General features: G+C 41.8%; 1 protein-coding gene across 2 annotated transcripts in view; it reads right to left on the bottom strand.

Moving 5' to 3' along the window:
* Nucleotides 1–12,204, bottom strand: part of FRMD6 (FERM domain containing 6) — a 135,171-nt gene that overhangs the window by 17,314 nt on the left and 105,653 nt on the right. For both annotated transcript variants that reach the window (XM_034433394.3, XM_034433396.3), the window contains 4 exons: nt 11,502–11,581; nt 8,687–8,763; nt 6,463–6,649; nt 409–564 (listed from right to left, as the gene is read on the bottom strand). In XM_034433394.3, the coding sequence (XP_034289285.2) occupies nt 409–564; nt 6,463–6,649; nt 8,687–8,763; nt 11,502–11,581 (500 nt within the window). The remainder of the gene's footprint in view (nt 1–408; nt 565–6,462; nt 6,650–8,686; nt 8,764–11,501; nt 11,582–12,204) is intronic.

Below are 12,204 nucleotides of genomic sequence, written 5' to 3' on the forward strand. Positions count from 1 at the left end.
GCCACGCCCTTCTGCAACCCTCTGCCAGTGAAAACGTTTTCACTGGCAGAGGATTGCAGAAGGCCGTAGCAGTCAAAAGCAGAGCTTGGGAACCCATTTTTGCTGACAGAGCACTCGGGCCACCACAGGCGCCCTGACAGGAGCGACCTTGAGCTGGCCACACCCACCTTTGCTCCCTGAGGTAAAACACAACCCTGATGCAGCCTTCAACGAAATCGAGTTTGACACCCCTGCTCTAAGCCTACCTCCAAAGAATTTTTTATTTGATTTTTGTGATGTGAATGAATCGTATGATAGAAAAATAGTTAAAAATTATGACTGGGAGGCATCATCCCATAAAAAGATTAGAAACTGCCAAGCGGCGGTCACTTCACCCAAAGATTTGCTTGCTGTAGCCTCATTCTATACCTTGTACAATCTATAATAATGGACAGCTACGTCATCCAACCGAACAGCCTCCTTGATGTACTTGAGGTGGGCTTCAGAGGCAGTCAGAGCACATTGGTCTTTGTGCATGATGGGGATGTGTTTCAGGATGTAATCCTTCCCTCTCTTGGCCACCACCTGCCAAGAAGAAAAATACAGGTTGATTATAAGGGTATGGGTTCATATCCTCAGGCACTTAGATGTTCAACTATTTATTTAGTCAATTTATATGGCTCTGGGCGACAGAGTGTTAAAATAGGTAAAAGAAATGTGTGCAAAGATTAAAATACACAGCAGTCAAAAAAAACCACAAGAATCATTAGCACAGCCAGGAGACAACCCCCTTCATACACTGATTGCAGCTTTCCCTGCTCCAGAGGTCTTGGAGGCAATGAAAATGGTGCTTATGCATTTCCTGGGACATTTTAGGCATTAAAAGATTGTTCTAATTCAGAATAACCAAGGGATGAAGAATATAAAAACAATCCTGTTGAATCAGGCTAAGGCTTGCCTTAATTCAGCATTCTGTTTCTTAAAGTGGCCAACCTCTGTGAGTTTGAAAGCTGGAGATGAGAATACGCAATCCCATCCACCACCGTTTCCCTGCAAGTAATATTTGATAGCATGCAGCCCTTAGCCCAGATGTAACAGTGAGTCTTCAAGACCAGTAGATCTATCCTCTACGACTATCTGTACTAACTGACATCCATGGCTTTCAAAAACAAAGCAGAGAGGAGATATTAAAATACTCCTGGGAAGGTGGCTTAAAATGGAAACATGAGTCAACACAGTTGAGAGATTATTATCTTCTTACCTGGCAAGTTTACACCAACAGTTATCTTGGGAGTTGGCAGAACTTGAAAAGAGGTCAGTTCACCTACTGGAAAAGCTATCAAACCATGTTTCCATTGCACAATATTTAAAGGAAGGTTTCACCACAAGCATTTGATGCATGAAGCTGCCTTATGCTAATGTGCCACATTGCCATACACTAGTCTTTCTCAACCTCAGCACCTTTAAGATGGGTAGACTTCAACTCCCAGAATTCCCCAGCCAGCCTTGGGCCCATAATTCCAGGAATACCTATCAGTACAGGCAAATAACTGCTGGCTATGAAATCTGAGCCTGTAGTCCCAACGTATCTGCAGGGCATAAGGCTGCATCTGCAAAAACCAGGAGACATCCTTCCAGCATTTGCCATGTTTTTTTCATAGAAACCCTAAATATAGAACCTACTATATTTGGCATCTAATTGTTCATTTGCTACCACTGGATTATCATTTTAATGCAATTCCTCTAGAAAGATTACAAGATAAATTGGCCAGTTGGCTCTTGAATACATCACCTCTCTAAGTAATTGTTAAACTATTCTTACTGTTACCACCTTTCCAGGAACGTAACATATTATTCCAGAACATACATCTTAGAATAACAGAGAAAAGTTTTGACATTCTTCCCTTTATATAGTTTCTAAAAGTTGCATTTTAGACTTTCCCTCTCAAAATTGTCCTGCAGTGAAATTACTCCTCCTTTCTGCTAGCTAAAAAAAGGATCAAAAATTTGGGAAGAGGACCAAAAAACTGGTATTATGTTGCATGAGGAAGAGTTGGTTAGACATATAAGAGAGAAAGGTCCAATGCATATCAAAAGGCTTTATAATGTTTTGCTAGAAAGGGACTCAGAAACTGAATTAGTTAAAGACTGTATGATTAAGTGGGCACAAAATTTCGAAGAACCAGTGATGTTGGAAACATGGGAAAAAATTTGGGTTCAGAATGTTAAGTTTACACAGTCGCAGAACCTGAGGGAAAATTTCTATAAAATGTTTTATAGATGGCACTTAGATCCCAAAAAGTTGTCATGTATGTACCCTAATGTTCAGCCAAAATGTTGGAGATGTGAATGTTTGGATGCTACGTATTATCATGTTTGGTGGACCTGTAGGAAAGTTAAGGCTTTTTGGATAAAAATTTGGTGGGTCATGCAGAATGTTTTGAAGAAAAAAATTCAATTTTCTCCACAACTGTTTTTATTGGGTATAGTTAAGGGTTTTACATTGGGTGAAACAAAATTGATATTGTATATGATAACAGCAGCAAGATTGTTGATAGGTAAATACTGGAAGAATGAAGCTTTGCCCACTATCGAGGAATGGACTTTGAAGATGGCCAGTTTTGCAGAGATGGCGAAGATTTCAGCATACTTAAAAGATTGTTCACAAGAGACTTATGAATGGGAATGGAAAAGGTGGATAGAATATGTTCAGAACAAATATCAAACTAGAAAGTATCAAATAGCTTTTATTTAAAAATAATGTATTAGAAATATTTTAATGTAATGAGGTAAAGAGAAAAATTATACAGGGGAGGGAGGGGTTCAAGTTTACATATAAGTGTTATATTAAGGGTTCTTTATGAGTATGAGTATATTATAGGGAAGTCTGGGGGGAGGGGAGGGTTAGGGAGGGTTAGGGAGGTTGGGAAGTTTGGGGGGGTGGGGGGTGGGGGAGAAAAGGGGTGAAAATGTAATTGTAAAACTTTTGCAATAAAAAAAAAATTGGGATGCAACTATGAAGTCATTTTAGCATTGATTAATAGTATTTTCACCTTATGGAAGGAACAATGGGCTTGGTTGCCATTTTTGTGGCAATACTGTTTTGTTTGATAACATTCTACATTTTCTCACAGAACATCCTAAGAGTTTCCTTTTGCATCTCCCTATCAAAGAATTTGGTGAAAGGGATCTTTGCATAGCTCTGGGTCTTATGCAACAGTCAAATCATTCACCAGGATATTAACACCCTAGTGCTGTATTTGAGTTTTAGAGTTGCCTGTCGGAGGCAACTTAGCAGAGTCAGTATAATACAGTGGCTAGAATACTGAACTAGGATTGAGAAGATGAAGGTTTAAATTTACTCCAATCACAAAAATTGGATCTTTCAGCCCAACTTATTTCATGGGATTGCTGTGAAAATAAAATGGGATTGGGTATGTATGTATGCATGTATTTTGTTGTGAGTCATGGAATAAAAGGTAGGATATAAATTAAAAAATGTATCAAGTCTCTACAAAGGAATGCCTATGACGATTATCCAGATAGATTTGCCTACATGATGGTAACTACAAGGATGATGATATGAAGATGGGCCACATTTGGAAAGTTTGAAGGCAATAAAACAGTTAACTAACTCCTTCTCTACACCTCCTCCACCCATGTTGTTGTACTGCACCAAACAGGCATGAATGTCTCTGTTATGCATTCCCCATGACATCACCCTCTCTTTATAACTAGAATCTATTCTGGGGATGCCCACAGCTGCTGCATCCGCCACTACCAAAAATTCCAGCTGAAGCACTGGCTGCCACAAACAATCACATAGTACCACAAGGCACCATCAGGGAAGATCTTTTCACATGCTCACAAACTCCTGTTACTCCATCATTCTTCTTTAACTTCAAGCATGTACTCTCATTTCATGGGCCCTAAAGTGGCTAAGACACTGAGCTTGTTGATTGAAAGGTTGGCAGATCAATGGTTCGAATCCCTAGTGCCGCGTAACGGGGTGAGCTCCCGTTACTTATCCCAGCTTCTGCCAACCTAGCAGTTCGAAAGCATGTAAAAAATGCAAGTAGAAAAACAGGGACCACCTTTGGTGGGAAGGTAACAATGTTCCATGTGCCTTTGGCGTTTAGTCATGCCAGCCACATGACCACAGAGACATCTTTGGACAGCGCTGGCTCTTCAGCTTAGAAACGGAGATGAGCACCGGCCCCTAGAGTCGGGAATGACTATCACATATGTGCGAGGGGAACCTTTACCTTTATCTTTAATTTGCTTCTCTTCACTAACTACCCTCTTACATTATTCTAGAAACATAGGTTACCTCTCCTTCCTGAAACTATGAATGATTTCTCTGATATGGTTACAGTTAACCAACTTAAAAAAGATAGCCAAATCTCTATAAACTATCTGCTTTTCCGGGGATAAATATGCAGATGAGGTAAGTTATGATCCAGAACAAGGAATCATATGCATAAATAAAAACATCTTACCTCTGAAGCAAGAGTAACACTGCCTGAAGGTGGAAGGGGATGTACTCCTCTCTTAAACATCACAACTTCCACATCCTCTCTCCAACATATAGCATCATCAATATCTCCCTATGAAGGCTTTCACTATTTTGGAAGCAGTTTGAAGAGTCCCAGATACAACATTCCAAAGTTTTTTTTTAATTGTGAAGATAAAATTAAAAGAAGATATTTTGTTTGGAATACCTGGCACATTCAAAGTCCTTGTCAGGCTAAGCCCAGAAATGACAGAATAATATAGAGTTCCATTTGCTTACAGACAATACAAAGAATCTTGCTAGATTAAACCCTTATTAAAGGATATACCCTGGGAGATTCTAGGGCCGTGATGGCGAACCTATGGCACGCGTGCCAGAGGTGGCACACAGCGCCCTCTCTGTGAGCACATGAGCCGTTTCCCCAGTTCAGCTCTGCTGCACATGCCTGCACGCCTCCCACCGGCCAGCTGGTCTTCGGGTCTCTGCTGTGCATGCGTGGGGTTGCATGTGCATGCGTGCGTGGAGGCAGGGCACATGCGCAGGGCTGCATACACATTACATTTTGGGGGTTTGGGCATGCACATACACATTCACGTGCATGCAAGCGAACTTTGGGCACTCAATCCAGAAAAGGTTAGCCATCTCTGTTCTGGGGATAGCTATTCTGTCTCCTATCCAGCTCTGGGCTATGGAGGTTCTTGTCTCATCCTTTTCCTTACTGCTGCTCCACTATAGTCCATCAAAGCACCCACCCACCCGACCTCTGTAGGCACTATTTCTCACACTATTTTTGATTCAGAGGAGTTACTTTCAGAAACTGCTGGGCGCTACCTGGAACTACAGTCCATAGGAGGTTCCATGTGGTCCAGAAGGGAAACAGAACAACATGCGGCTGTTGCTCCTACAGATGTTTCTGACAAAGGCTTTACTATAGACTTATGCACTGTGGCAGAGCACATGTTTTTCATATACAGACGGCCCTTGTTTAACAATGGTAACTGGGACCCGCAACTCCATTGCTAAGCAACGCAGTTGTAAAGCATGTCACACAACCGCAGCTGCAACAGTGTCATCATTGTATTCTGCAAGGTTTCAGTGTCTCACGAGATCGCCATTTGTGACCACCTCATGGCTTCCCCACCTTCTTTGCTTGTCCAAAGCTGGCCGTGAAGACTGCAAATAGATTGATGCTGTGACCATTGTAATTGCGAGCTGGTTGCCAAGCGCCCAAATCATAATCACGTGTTTGCGGGGTTGCTGCAAGGATTACAACTATCAAGACCTGAAGTAAGTCCTCCTCACTTAGCATTGTCATCACTTTGAATGGTTGCTGAATGAGAAGTGTTTTAAGGGAATCCTAATTTTCTTTATAGCATCTCTCAATTCACAGAGATCCAACAGGCCTCAACAATGCCATGCCTGAAAATTAGCTTGATCTAGAAATCTTTCCAACATACCACCAGTTACTAGAAAGAACCAGGAAGCCCTAAAGCCAATTTTACACCATGCACCACATCCTGATCTATTATTTCTGAGCTCTTGTCCAGCCATACAACCTCTTTTTAAAATTGATCAACTGAAACAAGTTCCTTTGGTATTTCTGTCCTTTGCACAGTTGCTACGAGTCTCACAATTGCTTCAAATGGCTAAGCACACCGATAGCAAAGTTGGCCAAACAGCCATATTTCCTCCCTCCCTTTACCATTATAAAAACTAAGCAGGGAGGAGACTCAGTGGCCAAATTTCTGCAAAAACCAACATGGCTCTGGCAAAGCTGAAAAGACCTTCTGCATTTTATCCAGCTGATGGGGACACTGGCCAACTCTGTACCAAAACAGCATCTGCTGCCTGAAATGTTTCTGGAAATGGCCAAACCCCCCTCCCCCCCGCTTGGTTTGTGTTTCAGCATTCAAAGTAAACAAGGAACATTCCCTCAAAGACAACAAGGTGGTTTTGGAAGGCGCCCTTACCCACGCAGGAAAGTATGCTTCAGGTTCAAAGTATTTCCCAAAATGCTTGTTCCTTTTGAAATTGCCTAGGTCAGCCTGCAAAGCAAAGGCTGCTAGGAGGAAATAGGCCTCTTCACGTAGCATGCACTGAGAACGCAGGACTTGTTTCCTCAGATGCCAGTAATAATAGTAGCGTGCAGTTCGGTCACTGGACAAAGACGAGAAGATGAAAAAAAAAAAAAAGAAGAAAAAAAATGAGCAAATGTTCAGGACATGGAGCAAATCAACAAGAAAACCAGAGATAAGGAATGCACTGTATCAGAAGAGTCTGCATGCTGGTCTCATTTGGCAGCTTTTAGATGCTTGATGTCAGATGTCAGAGTGCGCACAGTGTGACTATGTGAGACAACCCAGGAGCAAATACAGTAAACAGAGGTTTGTATTTAAATAGTGGTTTTATCTACAAAGAATATATACATACACGTACTTTAGTCAGACCTCAAACAAACAGCAATCAGCAAGTACAGCTTGGAAGCACACATGGAGAGAAAGATACACCCCAACACAGTCTCTTCTTATTACAGGCTCTTAAAGTGATATCACTTTATGGCTTAGGACCTGGGTACTTACGGGACTGCCTGCTGCCACCAGTAGCCTCTCACCAGCCAGTACGCTCTCATAGAGAGGGGCTCCTCAGGGTGCCATCGGCCAAACAGTGTTGACTGGCGGCCCCCAGGGGAAGAGCCTTCTCTGTGGGGGCACCTGCTATCTGGAATGAGCTCCCCCCGGAGATACGGAGGATCCCGGATTTACACACCTTCCGCCGTGCCCTCAAGACCTTTTTATTCCAACAGGCTGGCCTGGCCTAACCTCCCTTTTTAATTGTAAATTTTAAATTTGTCTAAAACTTTAGGGGTGTTTTAATCTGTTCCGGGCTAAATTTATTTAATTAGGTTTTTATACTGTTTTTAAATTTTGTAATCTGTGTGTTTTATCTCTTGGCTGTTCACCGCCCTGAGTCCTTCGGGAGTAGGGTGGTATATAAATATAATAAAATAAATAAAAATAAATAAATATCAATCCAAAAACCTTGCTGACTCATTGTCAGCATTACATCATCGTAGCAGCTGGTCAGCTCTTAAATAATTACCCTGACAGCAGAGCATTCTAACCCTTATCCCTGGATTAACAGAATATTTTACCTGATTTAAGGAAATCTGATTTACATTAATCTGTATACAGATTAACATTATTCTCCCAGATCTTTGATAATGCTTTAAACCTAATGCATAGCAGCACCTCAAAGTGGGGAGAGGGGCTGGGGACCAAAACGTCAAGAAGGCCACTGCCACCATACCACTGAGGTTACCATTTTGACTTTTGTGTCCACCCTTTGGGGTAGGCCAGGTCAGGAAATGGACACCATAAGAAATAGCGGAACTCTGTTTTAATGAGATGTTTCTCAGATCTGGCAAATTTAAGACGTATGGATTTCAACTCCCATAATTCACATTCAGCACGTTGAAGTCCAAAGTTGAGAAACAATGATAACAGAATCTTGAAAGTCTGATAGTGTTTTCCCTTCCCTCCCTCTTACAGCAAAGAGAGTCAAGGCAGAATACCCTCGAGTTTCTTTCTTAGGCTTTCCTATTTTCCCAGGCTATGCTTATGTTTTTCTGGAGGTAGCTGCACATTTTTTTCAAGGCCATTTCAGTTCTTCCCTATATGTTGTCTTCTTGCTATGAATGCCCCCGCTGATGTGAATCTCTCCTTACCATTGCTTCATTGCTTTAACATTTATCTTGCTGCTGTTTATTCTTTGTATTAACTTTCATACTGTTTTATTACTTTATCAAATTTACGTAAGCCTTGAGAGGTCTCTCATCTTCCAACGGCAGCCTGCAGATTTTTTAAACAGGTAAACAGGACAAATTATCATGATGAAAAGTCTCAAAGAGTCCCATTGCTGAAGATTTGGTAATATGTCAGTGCAACTTTTCCCAGGCTGTGGCCTCCATGTATTTATTGCAATTATATCTTTTCAGATTTCCTGGCAAAAAGTTGAATGAAGTAATTAATAAGCTAAAATATTATTTAACTTGTGGACAATTCTGAGCGCCCATACTTATTTTTTTGCAATCCTCTAGCATCAAGGCTTTGAATAGGACTCTTTGATTCCTCTTACTCTAGGTCTCACTCAGTGACATTTCCCTCACTCTAGGTAGTCTGGCTTCCTGAAACTTACCTGATCAAGCGACCATTCTCCACATAATACTGCACTCGAAAGTGAATGATCATTGGGGGACCAAACTGGTCTATACCCTGCAAGAAATAGCAAATATAAATGTCAGTTTCCAGATTGAGCAAAAGGAGGGCCATGAAAAGACCTCTGCTGGATCAGCCCAAAAGTATATCTAGTCCACTGTCTATTCCTGCAGGGGCTGCTGAGATGGCCATTTGCAACAACCTCTCGCTTGTGCCCAGCCTTTAAAGGATACTCCTCTTAATAAACAACAGTCAGCTACACCTATAACAGGGGTGTCAAACTGGATTTCTTCAAGGGCCGGATCAGCATTGTAGTTCTCCTCCACGGGCTGGCCACGGAGGGTGGGTGAGCGGGGGGAGACACTGAACGGACGCCTCCTGCAACACTTTGCTGGCCAAAACAGGGCACGACACAGCTGCGCCCCCCCCGCATCATGTCCTGTTTTGGCTGCCAGAGGCACCGCAGGCCAGTCCTTTGCTATTTCCAGGCCCTCCCCACGGGCCAGATTTAAGCACCCCATGAGCCAGATCCAGCCTGTGGAGCTTGAGTTTGACACCCTTGATCTATGATGATGAGTAATCTTTATCCAGAAACCTGAGATTCTATTTTTTCTAATTATTCTGTCTGTTTTTATAAGGAGCACCAGCTGGAGGCACACTATGATGGAGAAACAGAGCTGGCTAAGTTACAATCATCTTTGCCAAGGAGATTGGCAGAAGTGTGCAGGAACACACTGTTTACAACATTTTGTCCATCAATTAACAAGCGGAATGAGACCTTAACCCAAAATTTAGACCATTCTCCACCCCAAGTGATGCCTGAGCTTCACTATTTGCTCTTTTGTCAGGATACAGCAAAGGATACGGTGCCTGGGGAAGGGGGGAGTAGGTCAAATCTGACAGGACTCCAAATGTTAATTTCATGAGATATTCCCCATATTCCTTTGATTTATCTTGGGGCGAGCTCAAACCTTTCTGAGATCTCATTTCATAAATGAGAGCCGAGATCTCTGAAGCGTTTGGCACAACTGACTGATTTATAGGTTATGTTCTTCACTGTATCATTTGTTTTGTAGCGCATGATGTTACTACATTTTAATGATAACTGAACTTGAGTCAGTTTTATGACTGAGATGGGAAATCAAACTGAGAAATAAATAAATTGTGGAATTAGAGAACAGGGAACTTTTGGTTAATATTTCATTTCTTAGAAAATTGTCTATCAACTGGAGATTACTTAGCTTCTACTTATTTAGCATCTTATTTGCTCTGAAAAAAGGAAATAAAAGTGTCTTTAAAATGGCTCTGAGGCTAAATTAAAGCTGCTGGCTGTTTTATTGTAAGACTAGTGGGCCCAATGGGGCCCCAATGCAATGCCCAGTAGTAACAATGTGCTTCCAGAGCACTTTCTTGGAGTCCTTCAGGCTTCAAGCCACAACTACTTTATCATCCTCACTATGTCCAGAAGGGGCAGGATTTTCTAAAAGATGTCAAAAGATCACAACTTTAAAAATTAGCATAGGCTAATGTATTTGGTTTAATTTAGTCTGCTGCTTAAAGTAGTAGTCTAGATCCGTGATGGCGAACCTATGGCACATATGCCAGAGGTGGCACGCAGAACCCTCTCTGCTGGTACGCATGCCGTCGCCCCAGGTCAGATCTCTGTGGCGTTTCTTTCGTGAGCTTCTGTTTCCCTGCAAACGACGAAACAGAAGCTCACGAAAGAAAAAGATCTTACCTCTTGCAGCGCTGCCGGTGTTGGGATGCCCCGCCTCCCACCGGACAGCTAGTCTTCGGGTCTCTGCTGTGCATGCACCCGCACATGCATGCATTCACGCATGTCCGCGCATTCACCTGCACCTTTCTGTTTGGGCAAGCGTGCACACGCAGTTTGGGCACTCGGTGTCTAAAAGGTTCGCCATCACTTGTCTAGATCATTCAAAAATTCAAGATGTATTAGATATAATTAACCTTAGGGTGGACATCCTTGGTTGCTTTTTTGTTGCTTTCTGTGCCAGCACTATGGTTTTCTTTTTGTGAAGGGGCAATTTTCTCAAATTTAACCTTTGCTCACCGGCCAAAAAGCTTGGGCTCCTCTGAGCTAATTCAAATCGTTTTGAAGGAGACAGTGATGGAGCTGAATTTAATGAAAGTAGCCGAGAAAGATGTTCCAAGGATGCTCTTTCCTGAACAAATCCCTTTCTAGTTGCTGCCTATTCTCTTGCTGAATCATTGAAAGTTCGATGGCATAAAAACTTAAATCCTCCTCTTCCTCCTCCTCCCCACCACCACCACCACCAGGCATGCGGAAATTTGTAGTTTTTGCGATTTTCTCCATTCTCTGATTGCTTCTAAAGACATTGCAGATATATGGATAACAATAGGAACCATAAAACTATAATGCTCCAGGGATTGATATGATTTCCCACTAAGGTCACAGATGTCCCCCACTGTAGCTAGGAATATTCAGTATTTTGGATTTTGAGTTCATGCAGAAATTGTCTCTAGAAGCTCAACAGCAGCCTGTGTTTCCTTCCCCGATGCTCACTGTGGGAGAACCATGACTGTGAAGTAACCCCAATACTGTACTTGTGTATCAGATAACTGACACTGAGGTCAGGCGGCTCTTTTGCTAATGCCTCACACATAACATGTGATGGGGTGAATAAGGCTAGAGTGCATAAACTACTAGCCACAGCAATGGCAAAGAAAGACAAGCTTGTGATGTAAGTAGGCAGCTGCTCCCTACTTCAGTCCTCCTGACCACAAAGATGAAACCAGAGTGGCACCCCTACCTTACTTGCTTCTTTCTTCCATTCTTTTGGGCAGTACTTGTAGAGCTTCTGGGATAATTCCATATATACATGCTCATTATCTGCCACAGAAAGGGACAAGAAGATTGTATTTTGTATGCAGGCTGAGCAACATTTTCTGACATTCTTTTTAAAAACAGTAACAATGATGCACTTATGACTAAGGAAAGCCAAGCTTATAAAGCTGCTTTTGTGGACGAGCTGAAGCAATTCTACTGGTGGGGGAAAAAAAGATAGAATTTCCTCATAAACTTTTCTTCAGGAAATTGACATTTTAAAAAACGGCATTCAATAATTTATTCTTCTAACAACCTGTCCACTTTTTTAAAATGTTGCAAAAATTGTATATTTGGACATCTACTGCAAATAATATAGCAAGACTAATGACGTTTTTTTGCTTCCTTAAGAAAGTTTGATTCTTTAAGGAGAATCCTGATAGCTCAATAGTTTCTATACTTTTATTCCGACACTTCTATGGTAAAGGTCCAAGTAGCAAAATATTATCTAACCTATTACCTGCCCATGGGAATTTGATCTTATTTCAAGGACTCTAGTTTTATTTTTTAGAAACAATTATAGTTTTTGCAAGGCATTGTCAATTTTTAGCTGCAACTTCAACTCGTTGCTTCAGTTTATAAACAATGTTATTGACCAAATTTGCATATTTGGCTGGCATAGTTTACTT

This window comes from Pantherophis guttatus, chromosome 1, assembly GCF_059756535.1.
Source record: "Pantherophis guttatus breed Tessera chromosome 1, ASM5975653v1, whole genome shotgun sequence".
NCBI classification, from domain to species: domain Eukaryota; kingdom Metazoa; phylum Chordata; class Lepidosauria; order Squamata; family Colubridae; genus Pantherophis; species Pantherophis guttatus.